Source organism: Microplitis demolitor, chromosome 5, assembly GCF_026212275.2.
Source record: "Microplitis demolitor isolate Queensland-Clemson2020A chromosome 5, iyMicDemo2.1a, whole genome shotgun sequence".
Lineage (NCBI taxonomy): Eukaryota > Metazoa > Arthropoda > Insecta > Hymenoptera > Braconidae > Microplitis > Microplitis demolitor.
The window spans coordinates 860000-881922 of NC_068549.1; the positions used below are offsets into that span (position 1 = coordinate 860000).

The following is a 21923-nucleotide window of genomic DNA, read 5'->3' on the forward strand; positions in this document are numbered from 1 at the left end:
AAAACAAAAAAAATTATATAATTAATAAATAATACTAATTATATTAATAATTAAATAAATAAATTGATAAATTATTTTAAAAAATTAATTGAAATGAATGTAAACGCATGTTGTGATAAAAATCAAGATGAATCACAGTGTAGAATATGTGCTGAATATATAAGTGATAAAAATGACAGGATAAATATTTTTGACGAAGATGGTAAATGTAATCATCTTCAAACAAAGATACGTAAATATCTCTACATATTGGTAAGTTAATTTTTAAATTAATCATTAATTTAAATCAATCAAAACATCTAATTATTTACTTATTAAATATCTAATGAGTGTGAATATCTTAGACATCAAACACATTTAAATTTATAAATAAATAGAGTAAGTAATAAATAAAATTAAATTTTAAGAAAATTCGCATTTAAGAAATTTTATAATTACTAAGTGCATTTTTTATAAATATTTTTTTTTAATTATTTACTCTATTTATTTATAATTTTAAATTTGTCTGATGTCTGGCACATTCACACTCATAACATTTAAGAAGTTATTATTTGTCATGTCAATTTTTAATCAAAAAGTAAACTCAAATTCAAAATGACACAAAATACCAGACATCAGACAATTTTTTAATTATCCCAAACAAATTATTTGCAATCAAAATTCAATTTTTAAAAGATTTTTCTATAAATGATTAAATTCGTAATATAAAAATTATAAATTTTTTCAAAATCTGCTACTTTAGTGTCCTAATTTAAAAACAATTAATTATTTAAATAAAATAATTTATTAATGCAATTAAATTAAAAACTATTATTGCGCACAATCCATAAAAGTGTTAAAAATTAGCATTTTATCGATTGCTACGAATATAATAGAACCAGGCAACACGAATGGAGTAGAATAATGTATAGGAAAGAAACAAAGATAAAGAGAGAAAGAATTATATATATGTATTTGCAATTATATACATATATAATGGAGCTTATAGACTCCCACCTCTTGGCCTTTATCACTCAAACATTATCTACATAACTATACATCTATATCATTACCTATAAATATAATTGCAGACAAGATATGACGATGTATAAAAAATAGATATGAATTAACACGTCAGCGAATTTAAAAGTTATCACTTGACGTAAACATCAATATATTTATTTATTATTATTTGTATTATGCTTTTTATAAATATGCGTGTTATTATATTTAATAGATACGGATAATAATAATAATAATAATAATAAATATTGTTATTGATTGATTGATTTAATTGCGCTGTATTTAAAGGTATCATCGGAAGATAGATTACCGAAAATTGTATGCACAATGTGCATTAAACGACTGGAAAATATTCATCGCTTTGTTACTTTGTCACATCGTGCACAGGACAAACTTAAAGTACAGTATTATGGGAGAGATAATGGAGATATTAAGCAGATAAATGATAACGATGATGACAAAGGAGACAAAAGATTACTCCGGTCTATTCTTAATAAGGTAATTTTAAGTTATTGTTGTATCATTTATTATTATTATTGTCAATAATTATAAATTTTATTGGAAAATAGAATGAAGATGCTGAAGGATTATCAGATTTGTCGGCAACACCAATCGAAGACGAGTCAATATTGACTGAAGAAATGGAGGTCAAAGTTGACCCGATGATTTTTCTTCAGTACGGTCTAGATCGTTCTATCACACCAGAGTCGGATTTTAATTCCGATGATGACAGAAGCTACACCAAGTAATTATTGGAGTTTATTTTCTTTGCTTGACGATTTAATTACTAATTTATTTTTTTATTTAGAGATAGTCTCAGTATAAATGAAGAGCCAAATAAATATTCGACTTTGAAATTGAATGAAGAAGAAGAACAAGAGGAAGAAGAGCAAAATGAGTTATTAAACAAACAGTTTAATTGTACGTTGTGTTCACGTGGATTCGATAGCCAAATAAATTTACAAAATCATCTGTGGTCTCATTTGCCGCGCACAGAGTCCCACTGCGATGACCCGAAAGTTATTTCATCGGCGCTTAATAATTTAAACAATAACAATCCGAACAATGGGGTCTTGATGCCTAATACATCTGAAAATTCATCAGGTAGTTTTATCTGTCCAATTTGTAATAAGAAAATATCAACAAAAGGAAATTTAAAAGTACATTTAGAAACCCATCGGCCTAAAGGAAAATATGGCTGTGATATCTGTGGCCGGATGTAATTATTTTAAATTTTAATAATGCTCATAAATTTAGATGATAAATATTTATTTTAAAAATTTGGCGGGTCGTTTCAGATTCAAAACCCAGTCAAATCTTTATCGGCATAAAGAGTATCATGGTGGGATACAATTTCCGTGTAGTGTTTGCGGCAGAGTTTACCCGACAAATTCAACTCTGCGTGCTCACAGTATTACTCACTCAGATTTGCGTCCACATGCCTGTCCTCTGTGTGATAAAACATTCAAACGTAATCAGGATCTAAAGTTTCACATTAATCAACATACTGGAGCACGACCTTATCAATGCCCGTATTGCCCCAAAGCGTTCGCCAGTTCCGGTAACTGTTTTTCTCACCGGAAACGCATGCATCCCAAAGAAGTACATCGTGATAGACAACGTGCTGCTGATCTTATGAGATAAGTTTTGTTATTTATTTATAATTTAGTTATCGAATTATAAAATAAAATTAATTATTTTATAGATAAATAAATTTTTTAAATGTGAGTCTAAAGACAAATTATATTTTTTAGTAATATTAGAGTACGAGAGATTATTTAACAGATTAAAATTCAAGTTTTTATTTCAAGTATTTAAGAGTGACAATAATTATCAATTAAATAAATGATATATATTTTGTTTTATTGTTTTTTTATTATTAATTAGAATACTTTGTCGTTAATTTATTATTAAATTGTTTTAATTTGTTAAATAATCTCTGATAAAATCGCGCACTATGAAACCCTTTATTATATAAACGTTTATTATTATATTATAAATATTAAATAAAATATAGTAGGTCTGTGATAAAATTGGGGTCTTCGTAGATAACGCGAATCGCATAAATAAATTGCCAAAGAAAATAGTTTTTGAAAATAATAATAATAATAATTGAGTTATTATTTATTGTAAAATTTATTTGTTGACTGCACAATATTTTAAATTGTAATCTAGAAACACGTGTATAAAAATATATATCTTTAGTTTAGTAACAAATGGTATAACATAATAAACAATTGCCAAGGTAAACAACATAAAGACTGTAAAAATGATAAAAGTCTAATTAGAGTTTCCTGTTAAATTTTTTTTTATTTATTTATTTGCTATGTTACTACCAATTAGTTTTAAGTCGTAAAGTAAAAAATATATAATTTAATAATAATATAAAAACAAATAAAAGTCTGAATAGATTTAGATTATTGATAGTAATATATACTTACATATATCTACAAATAATAAATATATAGGATTGTATGTGAATAACAAATCCAATAAATTCTGATGAAAATTTTTCGGAATATTTAAAAGTTATTTTAATAATTCAGTAAAAATATATTAGAAAATATTTTTCATGCCTCTAATAAAGTCCCATTGGTTTTATTGGCTCGTAATTTTTTTATAAAAAGAAAAATAAAATTTCTTATGCAGCCAAATAATTTTTATAAAAAAATTTATCAGATTTATGACATATGAATCAGAACTTATTGGATTATTTAAACAGAAAATAAATGAGTGAATTCCTGATCAAAAACTCCGATCGAATCTGATTAGAATTTTCCAATCAAATTGAATCGGAGTTTTTTTTATCAGGGATTGTTTAAGCATCCAGTAGAATTGCAAAACGCAATTGCGGGATCAATGCATTTAAATGTCGTCTTATTTTGTTATTACTAGAATTAATTACTATATATTTTTATTATTTTCTCGTCGATGTAGATAATTAATAATTTATTTTGGCTTATCTGGACAAATATGTATAAATAAATGACATCGAACTGCTTGTATGAATAAATTTATGTCTGTTAATCCTTTAATAAATCACAATTATATTAACTAATGTTTTTATTATTTATTATCTGATTTATTTCGTTATGTAAACTCATACATTAAAATTGACAGCTAAAGTTACTCTAATCTTATCATATAAAAATAATTATTTTATTTACACTTAGTATGAGTATTTATCTTTTATTATTCTTATATAATTTTTTTTCACTCTCACAATAATTATTTTTTTTATCAATAATTTTTTTTACTGCAGTACGAAAATTTGCAGTTTGCTAAATCGTTATCTATATATTGTTGTAACATGCAAACCTATTAACTTTCTTCATAAATATATACATGTATATCTTATAACACATCAGTTAAATAATTATTTCCAAGTTCATTTAACTTTTTAATACTAAAAGTTTTTTTCTTCTATTTTATTACGAATTTAAAATTTAGAAAAAAAACACGAGTCTAAATTTCGCAAACATAAGACAATTTTTAAATTACATATGAAAAAAATTAAACAATTAAATTGATAAAATAAAAAAAAAATGCATGTACTGATTTTTGAATTTCCTAATAGTCCATTTTTTAATTTTTTTGTTAAAAAAATTCATATTATATTATTTTAAAATTTAAAAATTGTCAAATGTCCGCCAACTTTACTGTAATAAAAAAACTTAACGAATAACAATTAATATCATAACTAAAAGTTTATTTGCCTCGTAAATTTGAATGTAAGTTGGAATTTCAAAGTCATAAATCATAAATTAAATTTAAAAATCATAAAAAAAAGAAAATTTAAAAAATTAACTTTCAAACAAGAAAAATATTTTGCATTAATTTAAAACTTATCAATGTCCTTCAAATTGTCATATTGATCTTACAAATTCCTTATTATCATGTCATATATATGTTTATATACTTATATTTATAGAAATATATAGTTAATAAAAAGCTTTTCGATCCATTCAAGTTTAGCTTTCATGTACTCTGGAAAAGAATAAAGTATATGTTATTGCAAGTAACAAAAAGAGAGAGGGTACTCATACATACATACATACACATATATATGAGAATATAAACACGATGATCAGAGTCCATCACGCTAGTCTGTTCGTGACAGTGAAAGTCAAAGCTTCTGTTTATTTACAAAATCCTGGAAAAAAATTTGACTCTCGAGTTTAAATGAAATAAAAAAATCCCTGTTTTTATTTTATATTAATTATTATTATTAATTATAAATTAAGTAAAAAATATTTATCGCCATCTAGCGTGTTTATTAATCGACAACAATAGTAACCTTCGTTTTTAATATTCTCCTTCTCCTTCTTCCTTTCTCATCATCATCATCATCCTCGTTCATTTTATTTTTTGTTGATAGAAAAGTGCGAGAACAAAAAAAAAAGTTTTATTTTCAAACGCACATTCATTTAAAATAATAAAATAATTGGTTTTATTTTAAATTCAAATATTATTGTCAATATTTATCTTAAATAAAAATGTTGCACGACAGCGATTGTCAGGGATTGTCAAATGGAACCCAACAAAATAGTGTCGTACAACCATTACTCACAGGTATTTTAAATAATAAACTTAATATTTATACACCGCATTTTTAATTACTCAGTTTATCTTAACCTTTAAATGGCAAGTAATATTTTCAAATTTAATTTAAACATTTTTTTAGCACCTACGGATGTCAATATAATTTTATTATTCATAACTTTTTAAAATAATTAAGTAGCAACTTATAATTTATAATTAATGACTCGTTAAGTTTTTAATTATTTATTATTATCAGTATTACATCACAGTTAAATGCGTACTATATCTTATTTTATTCATTTTTTATTGCTATTATTTTTTACTATCCTGTAAGTCAGTTATTTATTTAAAAATAATTATTTACTCATTTATTTATTTATTTATTATAGATTTATATCAAATAACTATGGCCTATGCGTACTGGAAGTGCGGGAAAATGAATGATTACACGACATTTGATTTGTTTTTTCGCAAGAATCCATTCAGAGGCGAATTTACTATTTTTGCTGGCCTGGGAGAATGTTTAAAATTTATGAAAAAGTTTAAATATTCCGAGAGTGGTAAGTTATTTACTTGAAAAAATGTATTATTTAACTGTAATTGAATTTTTATTAACTATTGCATCATAAAGTTCTTCTATTATTATTCGCACGTGATTAAATTACGGCAATAAAAATAAATCAACTTGTTATCAAATTATTACAATAAAACTTAGGAAAACTTTAAATTTTATTGTCATTATAATAAAGATGATAACAAACTTTGTTTGAGTGAATAAAAAAAATTTTTTAAAATTACAGACATCGAATATTTGAAAACAACGATGTCGCCGTCAATAGAACCTGAATTTTTTGAATATTTAAAAGGCCTAACACCTAAGGACGTTACTCTTTACGCGATCGAAGAAGGTTCTGCAGTATTTCCCAGGTAAAAATGTTCTTAAATTCGTAATTTTAAACTCTAAATAAATTATTAATATATTTATTTATTTATCCAATAAATTAAAAGAGTTCCATTGATACGAGTAGAAGGCCCATTGATAATGGTCCAATTGCTTGAGACAACGCTCCTGACTCTGGTGAATTACGCAAGTCTGATGGCTACAAATGCAGCACGATATCGTATGGCAGCTGGTAATAATGTATCGTTACTCGAGTTCGGATTACGACGAGCTCAAGGTCCCGACGGGGGCCTCAGTGCCTCAAAATACAGTTATATAGGCAAGTTGATTATATTACTTATATTTACTCAACAATTAACCCACAAGTTATCACAATATAGCCATCAAGCTATTAAACACATAGATATATTTAAGTTTAAGTAGTAATTAGACCAGCAAATAAATCCAATAAAATACTTAAAGTTCTCCATGACAACCAGCAGTTTACTATTTATCAAGTTTAAACGGTTAAGTCGATAAACGGTGCCCAGTAGTACCATGGATGGATTAATATCGCTCAAAAGTTAGATAAAATATTTCAAAAACTATCTTCAAACACTTTGTGTTAATTACTTAATCGATTTTTATTTATTTATTGTATATATACAACAATATCTAGGTCATAAAACTAAGAAACCTTCAAACTTTTACCATCAACTACCCAGAGATTACTTCAGTGATTTAAAAATTTTTGTAGATATTATTTTAATTAATTAATATTTAATTGCAGGTGGGTTTGATGGTACGAGTAATGTTCTAGCTGGCAAACTTTACGATATTCCAGTACGCGGTACTCATGCACACGCTTACATAAATTCCTTCGCTGGTATTGATGAATTAAAATTACGAGTACGTAATAAAATAATTGATTTATTTAATAAATAAATGATTATAGTAATTGATAGTTATGTTTTATCTTTAATTGCAGACTCTAGTACACAAAGAAACGGGGGAAGAAGTTGATCTATTAAAATTATCATGCAAATTCCGTCAGCAAATAGCATCTGATCTTGGCGCCCTTGTTATGGAGGCATCAGACAGCGAACTGGCAGCGTTGGTTGGCTTTGCAATTGCATTTCCCGATGGCTTTATGGCACTTGTGGATACTTATGATGTTAAAAGGTAATTGTATCAGATACTATTTACATTTTATAATTTAACATCACGCTGATGTTTTTATTATTATATTTTTACTTGTACTGCTGAGTTACTGTACGCTTGAAGCTTAAATTAATATGATACGATACACTTGTTGAGACAAAAACTAAACAAACCGACGTTCTTATGTATATTTATACATATATTTATATTTATGCTATCGCATATTTTATTTGTGCATGATATTGGATCGTTTAATATCAATGTCAGGATATTATTAGAATAAATAAAGTCGCGGTGATTAAAAGTAATCAAGTAAAAAAAAATGAATGATGTCATGGAGATCAATTTAACGCGCACTTGGTTAAAGAAAAGTTTCTTTATTTTTATTTTTTTATTGTATTCTGTCTAACATTAGTGTATTTGTAGCATTAAATCATCGTTCGAGAGGCAGTCACGTATAAACAACGAAAATAATAAATACAAAGATGATGATAATAATATTAATGACCGTAATGATTCAACAATAAATAATGAATTACACAAGAATGGTTATAGTACTCCTACTCATAATCAACAAGAGACATCACACTGTCTCAATAAAACACCAACTTACAGCAATGACTTATTTAAACCTGGCGAATTGGGGGAACTATGTGTGAGGTATGATTTCGTGTTGTGTCCTTTCTTTTTTCATTTTAATTCTTTTTTCATTTATTTATTTATTTTTTATGTGTAATTAAGTACTAAGAATGTTGATGCTTAACAGCAAATTTTTTTTCATTATCATCAATCAGTCATTTCTCATCTTCATCTTCATCTCTATCGTCTTTATTTTTATTTTTAAAAATTTTCAAAATTTATACCTTATATTGTACTTTTCCCAATTCAGCCTTAGTTTAAAAATATAGTTAAGTAATTGGCTAATTAAATTATTTTTAAATTACACAATAAAATATAAGTAACGTCAATCATGCTGTTACCCAAGACCTGTTCTCAAGAATTTAAAAAAAAATTACGCTTTCTTGAGAATAAATATCTTTGATTATTTTATTCAGCGACAACGAGGTTTAAATAAAGTAAAGTAATAACAAAGAACTCATAAATCATAACATTTATCATTGGATTGAATAAATTAAGAGTTAAAAAAGAAATTAACCGAGTTAATAACTTTTATTTTACAGAAGTGGATTATTGAACTTTTGTGCAGTCGCACTTGCACTTTCGGAGCTGGGGTACCGAGCAGTTGGTATCAGGATTGACAGCGGGGACCTCGCGTACCTGAGTCAAGCAGCGCGTGACACATTTGTTAAATTATCTGAGCGTTTCAAGCTTCCGTGGTTCGCTAAAATGACAATCGTCGCGTCGAACGACATTAATGAGGAGACAATAATGAGCCTCAATGAGCAGAATCATCAAATTGACTGTTTCGGAGTAGGAACCCACTTGGTGACATGTCAGCGGCAACCGGCACTCGGGTGCGTTTACAAAATGGTCGAGATAAATAATCACCCGAGGATCAAACTGAGCCAGGAGGTGGACAAAATAACGATACCTGGTAGAAAAAATGCTTACAGACTGTACGGAGCAGACTCACATGCTCTGATTGATTTACTTCAACGATGCGACGAACCCCCGCCTCAAGTTGGCACTCGGGTGCTCTGCAGACATCCGTTTCAAGAGTCAAAACGCGCTTATGTAATTCCTACCAGGGTTGAAACTCTGCACAAAGTAAAATATTTATTTGTTTTATTAATTAATTGCGACTTATTAATTTTTAAAAAATAATTTTTTCAACTTTAGGTCTATTGGAAAGATGGAAAAATTGTTAATCCCTTGCCGTCGCTTCAGGACATAAGGAATAGAGTCAGCGAATCATTGAAAACACTGAGGACTGATCATAAAAGGAGCCTCAATCCCACACCTTACAAAGTAAATTAAATTTTATCATTTGTTATTAATTAATTGTTAATTGTAAAATTAATTAATTGAATTTTAGGTGGCAGTAAGTGATGATTTATATACATTCATTCATGATCTCTGGGTTCAAAATGCGCCAATAGGTGAATTATCTTGAAACAATCGTTCGCTATCAGTAAAAAAAATTCGTCGTTTTTTATGATGAAGATTAAATAAATTTTTTCCTTTTTAATAAAATAATAATAATTAGAAGATTAATAGATAACACAAAGGTATATTTATAATTAAGGTTCACAATGTTAAATAATTTAAATTGAGAGTACAAATTTATTAAGATGCATAACTAAGAGTTTTATGAACGAGTGCAACAATCAATGGATCAAAAATAACTAAAATAATATTTTTTCTCAAGACAATTGGCTGTAAAGTAAATAATATACTTTATTCAGTAGTCGGTTGTCAAGATGTAGATATGTTTAATGTTAGTATAGACTCTAATGTATAATTAATAATTATTATTGTATTGAAAGAGTTTTAAATGATTAAATATTCAGGCGGGAAAATTCAAATGCATTACGTATAAGGTAAAACACCCAATACTTTATCACTTTATATATATCTATATTTACTAAATGTACATATACAAATACATGAAGTGATCGGGTACTAGTTCTCTAATCAGGCTCTAGTTCTCTAATCAGGTTATAGTTCTCTGATCAGATCCTAGTTCATTGATCAGGTACTAGGTCTTTTATCTTATAATTAAAAAAAAACTTTTAAAGGTACAAATGATTTAAATATTTGCCATAGTAAATATATTTATTACTGCATGTAAAAAAAAATATTTTTAGATTACAAACCACAATAAATAATCATAGTGTAAAGTTGTATCATTAACCTCAGTAACTTTGACCCCACTGGAGTAATTTAGAGACTCAAAAATAAATTGACGATTTTTTAATTATGAATTTAATGAGGACTCCAAAGTTAGTGATTGTGGTTGAAAATAAAATGATGTCATGTCTGGGGCGGGTAATTCAAATCCTGGCGGGCTAAAGTTACTCAGGTTGATAATAAAAAAATAATGACTTTGTTTTTATTTAACTCACCTGTAAAATAATATTTTTTACTTAAAGCAATATTGTTATGTGTCATTAAAATTACCATATCTTTATATTATTATTATAAATAATTAAGCTATATAAAATATTTGTTATTGATTTTCATTAGGTTTTTACTGAAAATAAGTAAATATTTTAAAACATTATTTTACCTGGTGCTTTATATTTTTATTTTAAATTATATTTCGAATTTAATCATAAATTATAATTATTAAATAAATAAATTATTTTTAAAACACACTATTGACTTTACTTTATTATTATTATTATTATTATTCTTTTTTTTTACTAAAAGCGGGAAAAATTTTTACTAGCAAATGCTGAGTATTCTGATTATAAAAAAAAAAAATTTCAAGAAATTAAATTTTTTTTGCGCTCCAGAGTTTGGAGTCTGCAGGCCCTGAAGCGGGAAAATTTGAATCGGAGATGAATTAAAAAAAATGATAGCGAATGAAAATAAATATTTGAAATGTCAGTAGTTGTATTGTGAACCCATAGGTGGTACATACGTCGGGGGTCAGTGCACGTCACGCAATTATAATACCTCCGACTCCGGAGTTTCTTTCTATCTAGTGTATGATATATAGTGTGTGTGATTCTCGGTAATAAAAAATACAATTAAACATATTAAAAAAGCATCATTGTCTTAGCATTAGCAAGTGGTCCCTGTGACACTAAAAACAATAGTTGGGATCAGTGGGTTTTATTAAATAATAAATATACGGCATACCATCAGACATAACTTAAATTAATATATCACTTGATTGTGAATAAACGGTGTAAGAAAAAATAAAAAAGTTGTACCCAAGCCGGGAGGGTTGGAGCGAGAGGCGAGATTAGACCTTTTGTAAGTTTGAGAGAGCTAGAGACAAAGAGTAAGTGTGTGAGTAGTGTGTAATATTAAAAGTAAAAGACCTTGATGTGCATTGCCATTGCTACAGTTTATAGTTTCATCTTTAACTGATATTACATCGGCCAGCTAATTGACACTTTTATAACACTTTTTTTTTATATTTAAATACTAAATAATCCTGCGAGTGGTGGATCTGCTGCTGGAGCGGGCCCTCTTTACACCACCGGCATCAGCATCAGTGGCATCATCGGCAAAGCGGGATCCTGATAATTATCCGGCGAGTGGATACGACCTGGAGCATTATTACCCTCGTGATAACGAGGTGATTGGACCAGGTGGCAGGTTATGTCAGCTGGATTGACAGGTACTGTGCCAGATCAGGTTAGTTTGTCATCAGGGACAACGTCATTCTCATCATCCACTTCTAAATATTTGGAGAATCTTTGCTGTATAAAGATATTAATCTGTTTTTACATGCTACGTAATGCAGCGGATGAAAGGACAAGCAAATCAGAGTAAGTTCCTTTTTATTATTATTATTTTTTACGATTGCTATTGTCACTTTTATGTCAATGGGTCTAGCTGACAATACTTATTTTATTTATAGCCGGTTGGTTGATTGTTTTGTTTTATTTTATTTTATTTTATTTAATGTCTAGACTAATAAATAAAATTTTTAGCAAACAATGGTCCCAAGGAACACCAGCCAAGTGATCATGGAGGGGACGAGTCAAACTTCGATTCATGGCGAGGAGGAAACAACACCCAGCATCATTCAAACTACCCAACAATCGGTACCGGTGAGCCTTATCCTTACTACACCAATACGTCATTTCAATATCAAACATTTGGAGCAGGCGATGGTACCTGGTCTAATGGAACAGATCCAGTTGCCTTTTTGTCAGGTTACGGCGGTCAAATAAGTCACGATGCGTACGGAGGTGGCATGGATCAGATGTTTTCCACGGCGGCGGCTGCTGGAGCCGGTGGAGGATTCAGCGGTTTTGGAGCACAGCCGGCGTTCAACTATTTCCCAGCTGGCAATGGGGACTTCAATGCCTGGGGAACACCCAGGAAGACACGCTACGAGGAGTACTATCCCCAACCGAGGGGAAATGAAAATTATAGTGGTGGCAGTGAGGGGACTGCTGCCAGTGAGATGAAAATAGAGCAAGGTGTCGCGGGTTTGTCGCTAGGAACTGGCGAACAGGTACGTCATGATCAAATGTCTTCCCAGAGTAAATCGGAGCCGAAGGAGCAGCGTAAAATAACCTGGGCGAGTGTTGCGAGTCAACCAGCTAAACCGGTACCACCGGTGTCTACCAGTCAGGTGATGAAGAAAAAAGCCGGTATGCCACCGCCTCCAATAGTACCTGGTAAGCACAATATGGATATTGGTACGTGGGGTGAGGGTAAATCAGCGCCACCACCGAAAGCACCGTTACCGCCTCAAATTCCGCCGCCAGTTGTCACACCGCCAATTATTCCAAGGCAAAGACCAACTCCACCACCGAGTTGGAAGCCTTCTTCACCACCGCCGCAGTCACATGCTCCTGGACCACAATCTCATGGTCCTGGTTCACAATCACACGGTCTTGGACCACAGCCACATGGTCCCGGATCACTGCCACATGGCCCTGGTCCACAATCTCACGGCCCTGGGTCACAACTTCAGCATCCCATGCCTCAGCAACAGCAGCAAGCGCCACACCAGCCTCAACATCAACAACAGCATCCCCAGCATCAACATCAGCAGTCTCAACAACAGTCCCAGCCGCCTCAACAGCAACATCATCAGCAACCGCAGCATCAGCAACAGCAACAGCCACCCCAACATCAACAGCATCATCAGTCCCAGCAAAATCATCACAATCAACATCAGCAGCATCAGCCACCCCCACCACCACAACAGTATCAGCAACATTTACCACCAGCGCCAACGCTTTCCCACCCAGTTCTCGATGAACTTAAAGTCAAAAATGATTACAATCCCGGGGAGTTTGATCAAACAGCACCAGGTGCGCGATTTTTTGTTATTAAATCTTACTCAGAGGATGATATTCATCGTTCAATTAAGTACGAGATTTGGTGCAGTACTGAGCACGGAAATAAAAGACTTGACCAGGCATTCAAAGAGGCTAACAGAGATGGAGCCCCTCTGTATTTATTTTTTTCCGTAAATGGATCTGGGCACTTTTGCGGTATGGCACAAATGGTATCTTCCGTAGACTACCACAGCAACAGCTCGGTTTGGTCTCAAGATAAATGGAAGGGACAGTTTCGCGTACGCTGGATTTACGTTAAAGACGTTCCCAATACTCAGTTACGTCACATCAGACTGGAAAACAATGAAAACAAACCGGTAACAAATTCACGAGATGCACAAGAAGTACCGCATGCAAAAGGTGTCCACGTGCTTCGTATACTCCATACGTATCGACACACCACAAGTATTTTTGATGACTTCGGTCATTACGAGAAGCGACAGGCTGAAGAAGATCAACGCAAAGGGCCCCCGCCTGGCGCAATGCAGCACCATCATCAGCAGCATCACCAGCAGCAACACCATCAGCCGCCACCGCATCATCAGCAACATTCGCCGCCTTCCGGGTTACGTGGGCGACCTCATTCTCATCATAATGATTCCAGAGACCATCACCATCCTCAGCATTCGCATCATCAGCGCAAGGTTCATTCATTTCTATCTTTACTTTTTATTATTTACTATTAATTACCAATTAATTAATTAATGTTGTTTTTGTATCTTAACCAGGAACACAATCGTGATGGACGTGGAAGAGGACGAGGGAACCCCCGTCAGTAGCAGCAGTCTTTTAATTGATGCTGTTAACAATTATAAATAATTAATCAACAAGATAAATATTATTCAATAATTGAATAGATAAAGATGATGACGACGACGACAATGATGATGATGATGATTATGATGAAGGACCATTTACTTATTATCTCAATTACACAACAGGATTAATTCGTGATATACATATATGTATAAATATATGAAATAATGAACACTTATCGCTTATTTGCAACATCGACAGTTTAAAAAAAATAATAATTTAAAAAAATAGATTTGAATAAAAATAAAAAAAGTAATGAATCAGTTTTATTAACTCAGTGTTGAATATTGAATTTGATTGAGATTTTAAAATCTTAAACCTCAATCTAGTGTGACTTTGGATAAATAAAAATGGTTTTAAAAGTAATTATTAAAAATGAAATGGAAATATTATAATTATAATAATAATTAATTAATAAAAGTAAAAGTAAAGAAGAATGATGACGAAAATAGATTGGGACGTGTGTCTCGATAAGTGGACAGTGAATAAAAAAAAATATTAAAATTCAGTGCCTACGGCCTCTGGGACGAATCGCGACTGGAAATGAATTTTTAATTATTATTTAATCATGTTAATTACATAATTAAAGATTAAAAAGTGTTTGTCGATCTTATTGATCGTGTTAAATGCTAAAGAAAAAAGAAACTAAATCAGTAAAAAAATAGTCTGTCAATTTATATTATATATTTTTTGTTTTTAATGCTTAGACGTTATTGAGATCATACACTTACACATACATATATGTTTACATACAATAAAATACTACAGACATAAATTATATACATATTTAAATTTAAATTGAAATTATACATACACGTGGAAGAAACAATTTGTTATTGTACTCACGATTTTATTCTTCTTGTCTTGTTTTAATACGTGCAAATAAAATTTTAATTACGATTATTCCGATGCATGAGAAATAAAGAAACGAAAATAATTAATTAAATAAAAATAGATTATTAATTAACATTTTTTTATTTTTTATTTACTTTAAGGCCTCTACATTTTCCCAATAATTATTCTTATATTTATTATAATTTAAAAAAAAAAAATAAATACCATAAATGAATTTTAATTATTTGATAAAAAAATATTCTGACATTGAGATTGCTGGAATTAATTATTGCAGTGTACAGGAACATTAATTTGATCAGCCCAAGAAATTTGTCTGCTAGAATTAGGTCTATTTTTAAAATCACTATTGCAGTTCTCCATTGGTAAATTATCAATTATTTTTTGCGCACTCGGAGATTCTGAAGATCTTGCCGGATAAATTGGCTCCTTCAACTGCGGCTCCTTTGCATCACAATTATCTCGAGCATCGCAAATACCATCAGCACCCGAAATTTTTTTATTTTCAAAGTAACTTTTAATATTGTCAACGACATGCGCAGGAAATTTGTCCCTATTACCCTCGACGTACTTCAAAACAAACAAATCCGCTCCCGTGATCAAAAATCTGTGATTAAAAATATTTATCTCAGCTCCAATATAAAAATCTTCTGGGGTATAGTAAGTAACGTCTTCGTCATCGCTGTCAGCTCGATAAATTCTGCTCTTGGGCACGAGCATCGCAGCCAAAAAACACCCGCCTCGGTGTCCCGAATTGCGCTTATCTATTTCGCTTATTTTTATTTTACCATCACTGAGACTGTACTCCAGAACAAAGTCGCGGTCTTTGTCTTCCGGGTGGACAGCAATCATCGAAGCTAAATACCGCAATTTCTTTGGATGATTATAGATTTTTCTTATCACATCTTCTTTATCAATCCCACTTATTTTTCGCTGAGATCGTACGTTAACTTTCTTATCATCATATTTAACATCATCAATTCCTGTTGACATCCTCGCTGGCTGTTGGATATTCAACATTTCACTGTAATATTTCCTGGTAAAATTATCGCAATCGTAAAGATAAAACTTACGGCCAAATACAAAAATTGTTTCTCCAACCTGCGGCAATAAATAAATTTATCAATACCAGCATCCAAGTGAAAATGTCATTAAGTAAAATAAAAATTACCATTAAATCAGCTGGTGAATAATATTCACCATCATCACTGCGCTCTAAATAAACACTAGGAAAAGAATTTGAAACGTCGCTCCAATTTTTGGGAACCCGCATCCTCTTCAACAACAACCGCGACGGTTCTTTCCCATAATTAGTCACCGGGACCTCTCGCACCGCGATGGTATCATCAGTCAAAAAGTACAGAACCTGGTATCGGTCTTCATTCCACGTGGCGTCAAAAGTCAGTACCATGCCATCGAATTCCAAGAACCTGCGTCGCGGGTCCTCTAGACCGGGACGAGTGCGCCGGGTCGCCGACAATGCGGCCCGCGACGCATTTTCTTTGGCCACCCGGTCCTGGATATAAGAATCCGGGGGCGGATTTTCTTTCTCCCCTAGATCTATGCCCTGGCTCCGCATAAATTCGCTGGTAAATGTGTCACAGTCAACCGTATGGTAAACGACTCCATAAATTGCTAAAATAATTTGTATAAATTTTAAACCAACGAACTAATTAGCAATTAATTATAATTACCTAGATCAATGCCGACATTCAAATCCTTCCAATGGTAAAAATCGCCGTTTACTTTAGGAATCTTACCACGACGTACAAGTCTTCCTTGTTTGAAACCCGCGTTATCAACGGCGGGCTCCATTACTGACATGGTATCGTCTTCGAGAAAGTAAATAATGTTGACATGACGTATCCGGTGATACTCTGACGGGGAATTATGAACACTCTGACGGAAAAACGCCTTGAAATTCAAACATTTCTGAGCAAATAATACATAATGGGGTATCACTTGACGGTACGCGTATGTCTTTGATCTTCCATAAGTCAATGACGGGTCATATCTTAAATAAAACCAACAAAGAACATCAAGCTCATCAGCAAATAAATAAATTAATTAATTAACTAACTACTCACACAACTTCATCAGGGTGTTGAATATAAGCCGATGACAGAGCATCAACTGGACGTCTCCCAGTTCCGATGCTCGAATCACAGACAACTCTTGTAGAACTTGAATAATTTAACTTCTGCTTCAACTTGTGGTCTTGATTCTTAAAGAAATAGTAATATTCATTACTTGGGTAGATGCTAATTAGTAATTATAATTAAATGAATGTTTAAATTTAATTTACCAAGTAATTTTGAAATGTGTAACCGGGTATCAAAGGTAAGTCTGCCATCGCGATTTAAATTTAAAGTAAGTTGTTTACTTTGGCAACGGGTATCGATCGTTGCTAAGGGTAATGAGTAAGTAAATAAATTAAAAATTATTTAATCTCAAAATAAAACAGCTTTTTTTTTATTAACTTGTTCTATATTGAAACAATTTATTTAATAATAATAATTAATAATCAAATGGCGCGATATTGACATCTCAAGCGATCGCGGTGAGCGATGAGCTTACAATAATAATAATAATAAATACTTAATGATAAACAATAATAATAATAATGATTAAACAATTAATTAATAATGTTTTTTTTTCTTTTCAAAAATAGCAACAAAACAATTATCACATTTCTACAACTTGTTTCATGGCAATCATACAGCCGGCAGAAAGTAACCCGGCGGCTGGTACTGTTATCAACCAGGCGAAAGCGATATTGCGGAAGAGTGACCAGGATACTCCTTCGCCACCACGTGAAGCCCAGCCTACGCAGACGACGGATCCGACTTTGCAGTGAGTTGTGGATACTGGGAGACCGGCTTTACTGGCCAGCAGTACCGTTAGTGCAGCACCAACCTGTAATAATTGTAAAAAAATTTGTTATCTATAAAATTTCTCATCAGAAATTCAAAAGTTAAAAAAAAAGTGTGATTAGTTTTTTGAAAATATCTCTGCAAATATTAAGTTGTATGAAAAATGTAAGGAAACATTTTTTGTAAAGCATGAAATTTTCTACAAAAAAGGTATCTTGAAATTTTTTATAAAACTTAGTAGTTATCGAGATATTAGGGTTCAAAGTTTTCGGAGTTTATAAACTGATCGATCGAGCGGAATATTAATAGCATTTAAATTAAAATTTATTCTCGAAAGATCAATAAGATATTTTAGTACCAGGAACTAGAATATTCTGTAATGATGAATAAATAATGTACCTCGATAGTGAAACCAGTAATGGGCGTGATCTTAGCAAGGTCCTGACCAAGAGTTTGGATTACGCGTCTTCCCCATATCCACAATCCAACAGATATCCCGACTCCCCCATAGAGAAGGATCAGCAGCGGTGTTTCAGTCTCTTGTCTAGCTGATCCCTCGGCATAAACCGCCCAGAGGCCAATCAACGGCCCGATAGCGTTGCTGACATCGTTACCGCCGTGTGCGAAGCTTCCGAAAGCCGCGGTGAGTACTTGGAGAAATGAGAACAGTCTGGCTACCTCGGGATTATCTTCAGTATGATTCTGAGTATCAACAGGATCGCCAACGTCATCGTTGATTTCAGTAGCTCCGGTTGTTAATAATAGTGCACTAGCGCTACTGTTGCCCCTGAGACCTGGTTGATCACCAGATTGCACTACTTTAGTGTTATTTGCCGTAGTAGGTGTCTCCGTTATAACTGACAGCGGCGTTGTTTCTTTCTTGCTGTCGCAAGCTCCAAAATTTGTCGGGTCTATGGGATTTGTCAGTAAAATACGTCGACGTTGAACCGGTACCACAAAGATATAGACTATTATTCCAGCTAATAAGCCAGCTATCAGTGCAGCTACTCCGCTAGACCATTTTGGTATTTTATCCAGCAGTAAAACTGTAATTTTTAAATGAATTAATATGAAATAAATGATTGTTCCTGTAATATATTTTGGTGAAAAAGTAAATTACGTTTTGGTCCATCCAAAATAACAGACAAAATATTAACGGACACAGTGAGGCCATAAAAAATTGGCAGGATACGAAGACCTTGTTCAAGGGGCTTTCTAGTTTGTAATATTGACTTTTTAATCAACCAGAATATTAATACTGATACAGTGCCACTCAGTAATGGACTTGCGAACCATGATCCAGCTATATTTAATAAGGCCATCCATCTCACCTACCAACAGAACCAATTAAATCAATAATCAGTCAATCAATCAACCTATCAATCATCAGTCGGAATAAAATCTTGGTGGTTAATAATTAAAACTGAAAACTTACACCAGCAGTTCCCCTGCAGACAAGTGAAAAACCAACAGTAGCACCGACAATTGAATGAGTTCCAGAGATCGGCAGTCTCAGTGCTGTGGCAAAGAGCAGCCAGATACCGGAACCAGCAAGACTACAGAGTAAACCGATCATAAATTCTTTCTCGAATCCTTCATATAAACCAACATCCAGGATTCCCTTTCTCATGGTGTCGGATACCTAGAAACCCATTAAAAAAGTTATTATTAGCTTACATAAAATATTACATAATTTTTTATCAAAGTGGTACCTTGTATCCGATCAAAACAGCACCAGCAATTTCAAATATCGTCGCAAGTACACATGCCTGTACAATAGTGAGTACTCCAGCGCCGACACTCGTTCCAAAACTATTAGCAACATCATTAGCTCCAATACCAAATGCCAATACAAATGCAACAATAAAACCAACAACTACCAGCCAAACAAATTCTGGATCATACGGTTCAGACATTTTAGCAGATTCTTATCTTATCTATATTACTTTCCACTCCTCCGTTTTCCTAATTACCAGCTAATTACTTATTACAATCGCTAAAATAATGCAACAGATTTTTCTCATCCAGATAAAATTTTTTATCAACAATTCCATCTACTGTATTACGCTTCTGTTTTTTTTTACAATTTCAATAACTTTAGGTGTATATACAATTAATATATACACATTTTTACATGTATCATATGTACATTTATATGTACATGCGTTGGCAATTTAACGTGGGTATGCTATACCATCACACACTTTATTATAATTTATATTAAATAATTAGTGTGTGATTATTTGATTGATTAATATAATAATTAATTGATAAATATGATAATTATTTAAATAAATTTATACTTTGTATCTTGAGGATAATAAAATCAATTCGGTATTCAACAATTTGTACATAAAAAGGAGGTAGTTTATCGCCGTAGCACCCAAATTCACTAGCTTCATGACTTTTATTATTTATTGTTTGTTTGTTATTATTTGTATATTATTGTTTTAATAAAAATATAGTATTTAGTACTTTGTTGGTTGGTGATAATGAGGAATATTGTTATTGTAGTGTCGAGTGATTACACTCATTTGTTGCTTGCTTAGGCGTTGATTTTATTCTAGTACCAAATGCCATACGCTTCATAATTATTATCTTCAATACTTTTATTGATCTTCTCTTCGTTTTTTCCATCTGCAAAAATAATTTACATAATTATTTTAATTCGTGTGATTGATTATTGGACGGTAATTAAATCGAAAAAATTATTGTGTAATTTTAATAATTTAATTAATAATTTCTTGTTAGGTAACGGTATTTAATTACCTGTAAGAGAAGTAATTAACGGTTTCAATTACTGTACTTTATGTAATGATTGGAATAATTTAATCGATTGATTGCAATTTTTAAAAAATGAAATTTATTATTTTTATTTAAATAATTTTATTAATTAATTAAATAAAAAAATTAATTTTAATTGTTTGCACAAAAATAAAATAATAAAATTAATTAAATATAATTATTAAAGAGTATTGAATCATTAAATAATTAAATTATTATTTACTTAAAAAAATTCTGTCAATTAATCAATTAATAAATTTTTTAAATAATTATGAATAATAAAAAGTAATTACTGCATTTTATGCAATAGATTTAAAAATAAATAAATCAATTAATTTTAATTATTAATGACGTTACGTATTTTTAATTCGATATAAAAGAAAGTAAAATTTACTAATTTTTTATAATAAGTTTTAATTTTTTTGAAATTTACGATAAATTAAAATTTACCGCGTGGTAATTTATGCAAAAAAAGAACGCCGGTGAAGGACATCCGCCAAAAAATTGATTGAGCCTTTTAAATTTACCAAAAAAATAAAGCAGCTTATCAATAAAAAAATGAAAAAAACCCTTACCGGTATTTTGGTTTTCATACTCAATTTTATGTCGACAAGCTCTTTTGGAGATCATCCAATATAAAAAAATGAACAAACGGAAGAAAACTCGTTACCAACTAACTTTTAATTTTAATAATAAATAATTAAAAAACGTAAATAATATAATTTACTCACTAACTTACAAAAAAAATCACCTCAAATACTTGTAATATTAATTAATAAAAAATAAATTATAAAATATTATACAAATGGACTCGTCTTGTGTTGAATATTGTAACGTGTAGTAAAACTCATGAGCGATCCAGATGACTGAGATTTTTCGAGAATAAAATTGGTTAACATTTTCAGGTCTCGAGGGGTAAGAAAAATATGTAGAGTACAGACAGGGTGCCGAAAATAGCGATTACGCGAATGCGGGCTGATATTATTGATCGTCCTCCACCGCTCTGCTAACGTGCACTGGTATTTTCAACCCCTCATACTTTTTCTGCACAGCTCCATACTGACTCGACACGTGGAC

At 31.2% G+C, this 21923-nt stretch overlaps 5 protein-coding genes across 12 annotated transcripts; 3 read left to right on the forward strand and 2 right to left on the reverse strand.

The window, feature by feature from the left end:
- The first annotated feature begins 88 nt into the window (after positions 1–88).
- Positions 89–3291, forward strand: LOC103569231 (zinc finger imprinted 3). Of its 2 annotated transcripts, none has more exons than XM_014441571.2 (5): positions 89–252; positions 1291–1500; positions 1572–1747; positions 1811–2221; positions 2301–3291. In XM_014441571.2, exons 1-5 carry the CDS (start codon positions 94–96, stop codon positions 2644–2646), a joined length of 1302 nt encoding a protein of 433 aa, XP_014297057.1. In that variant the 5' UTR covers positions 89–93; the 3' UTR covers positions 2647–3291. The 2 variants fall into 2 exon arrangements, with proteins under 2 accessions (XP_014297057.1, XP_014297058.1); XM_014441572.2 differs by lacking the exon at positions 89–252 and adding an exon at positions 967–1141.
- Positions 3292–5344: 2053 nt separating this feature from the next.
- LOC103569232 (nicotinate phosphoribosyltransferase) lies at positions 5345–10774 on the forward strand. Of its 3 annotated transcripts, none has more exons than XM_008546417.3 (10): positions 5345–5574; positions 5934–6104; positions 6345–6471; positions 6553–6764; positions 7215–7333; positions 7413–7606; positions 8012–8245; positions 8767–9313; positions 9386–9514; positions 9582–10774. In XM_008546417.3, exons 1-10 carry the CDS (start codon positions 5499–5501, stop codon positions 9657–9659), a joined length of 1887 nt encoding a protein of 628 aa, XP_008544639.1. In that variant the 5' UTR covers positions 5345–5498; the 3' UTR covers positions 9660–10774. The 3 variants fall into 3 exon arrangements, with proteins under 3 accessions (XP_008544639.1, XP_008544640.1, XP_053594924.1); XM_053738949.1 differs by lacking the exon at positions 5345–5574 and adding an exon at positions 5579–5646; XM_008546418.3 differs by lacking the exon at positions 8012–8245 and having other exon boundaries at positions 5346–5574.
- A 366-nt stretch (positions 10775–11140) lies between these two features.
- On the forward strand, positions 11141–15264 carry LOC103569233 (YTH domain-containing family protein 2). Of its 3 annotated transcripts, XM_008546422.1 has the most exons (5): positions 11141–11857; positions 11967–11991; positions 12157–12276; positions 12361–14165; positions 14250–15264. In XM_008546422.1, exons 1-5 carry the CDS (start codon positions 11822–11824, stop codon positions 14298–14300), a joined length of 2037 nt encoding a protein of 678 aa, XP_008544644.1. In that variant the 5' UTR covers positions 11141–11821; the 3' UTR covers positions 14301–15264. The 3 variants fall into 3 exon arrangements, with proteins under 3 accessions (XP_008544644.1, XP_008544641.1, XP_008544642.1); XM_008546419.1 differs by having other exon boundaries at positions 12157–14165; XM_008546420.1 differs by having other exon boundaries at positions 11141–11840; positions 12157–14165.
- Positions 15265–15438: 174 nt separating this feature from the next.
- Positions 15439–17542, reverse strand: LOC103569376 (EF-hand domain-containing protein 1). The gene is made up of 4 exons (XM_014441588.2): positions 17495–17542; positions 16884–17232; positions 16361–16824; positions 15439–16290 (listed from the first exon to the last, which is right to left on the reverse strand). The coding sequence occupies exons 1-4, from the start codon at positions 17540–17542 to the stop codon at positions 15454–15456; spliced, it is 1698 nt and encodes a 565-aa protein (XP_014297074.2). The 3' UTR covers positions 15439–15453.
- A 110-nt stretch (positions 17543–17652) lies between these two features.
- On the reverse strand, positions 17653–21877 carry LOC103569238 (sodium-dependent phosphate transporter 2). Of its 3 annotated transcripts, XM_053739657.1 has the most exons (7): positions 21586–21877; positions 21422–21462; positions 19775–20699; positions 19498–19704; positions 19183–19393; positions 18462–19108; positions 17653–18105 (listed from the first exon to the last, which is right to left on the reverse strand). In XM_053739657.1, exons 3-7 carry the CDS (start codon positions 19976–19978, stop codon positions 17875–17877), a joined length of 1500 nt encoding a protein of 499 aa, XP_053595632.1. In that variant the 5' UTR covers positions 19979–20699; positions 21422–21462; positions 21586–21877; the 3' UTR covers positions 17653–17874. The 3 variants fall into 3 exon arrangements, with proteins under 3 accessions (XP_053595632.1, XP_053595633.1, XP_053595634.1); XM_053739658.1 differs by lacking the exon at positions 21422–21462; XM_053739659.1 differs by lacking the exons at positions 21422–21462; positions 21586–21877 and adding an exon at positions 20832–20852.
- Positions 21878–21923: the final 46 nt, after the last annotated feature.

Excerpts from the sequence above, each read along its gene's own strand:
- LOC103569233 (XM_008546419.1), top strand. The coding sequence starts at position 11,822 with ATGTCAGCTGGATTGACAGGTACTGTGCCAGATCAG. Across the intron at positions 11,858-11,966 it reads CAGGTACTGTGCCAGATCAG|CGGATGAAAGGACAAGCAAA; the intron begins GTTAGTTTGTCA and ends TACGTAATGCAG. Across the intron at positions 14,166-14,249 it reads ATTCGCATCATCAGCGCAAG|GAACACAATCGTGATGGACG; the intron begins GTTCATTCATTT and ends TATCTTAACCAG.
- LOC103569231 (XM_014441571.2), top strand. The coding sequence starts at position 94 with ATGAATGTAAACGCATGTTGTGATAAAAATCAAGATGAATCACAGTGT. Across the intron at positions 1,748-1,810 it reads GATGACAGAAGCTACACCAA|AGATAGTCTCAGTATAAATG; the intron begins GTAATTATTGGA and ends TTTTTTATTTAG. Across the intron at positions 2,222-2,300 it reads TGTGATATCTGTGGCCGGAT|ATTCAAAACCCAGTCAAATC; the intron begins GTAATTATTTTA and ends GGGTCGTTTCAG.
- LOC103569232 (XM_008546417.3), top strand. The coding sequence starts at position 5,499 with ATGTTGCACGACAGCGATTGTCAGGGATTGTCAAATGGAACCCAACAA. Across the intron at positions 5,575-5,933 it reads CGTACAACCATTACTCACAG|ATTTATATCAAATAACTATG; the intron begins GTATTTTAAATA and ends TATTTATTATAG. Across the intron at positions 7,607-8,011 it reads GATACTTATGATGTTAAAAG|CATTAAATCATCGTTCGAGA; the intron begins GTAATTGTATCA and ends GTGTATTTGTAG.
- LOC103569376 (XM_014441588.2), bottom strand. The coding sequence starts at position 17,542 with ATGGCAGACTTACCTTTGATACCCGGTTACACATTTCAAAATTACTTG. Across the intron at positions 17,233-17,494 it reads ACACATTTCAAAATTACTTG|CTTGATGTTCTTTGTTGGTT; the intron begins GTAAATTAAATT and ends TTTGCTGATGAG. Across the intron at positions 16,825-16,883 it reads GAATGTCGGCATTGATCTAG|CAATTTATGGAGTCGTTTAC; the intron begins GTAATTATAATT and ends AAATTATTTTAG.
- LOC103569238 (XM_053739658.1), bottom strand. The coding sequence starts at position 19,978 with ATGTCTGAACCGTATGATCCAGAATTTGTTTGGCTGGTAGTTGTTGGT. Across the intron at positions 19,109-19,182 it reads TATTTTGGATGGACCAAAAC|TTTTACTGCTGGATAAAATA; the intron begins GTAATTTACTTT and ends TAAAAATTACAG. Across the intron at positions 18,106-18,461 it reads TTACTGGTTTCACTATCGAG|GTTGGTGCTGCACTAACGGT; the intron begins GTACATTATTTA and ends CAATTATTACAG.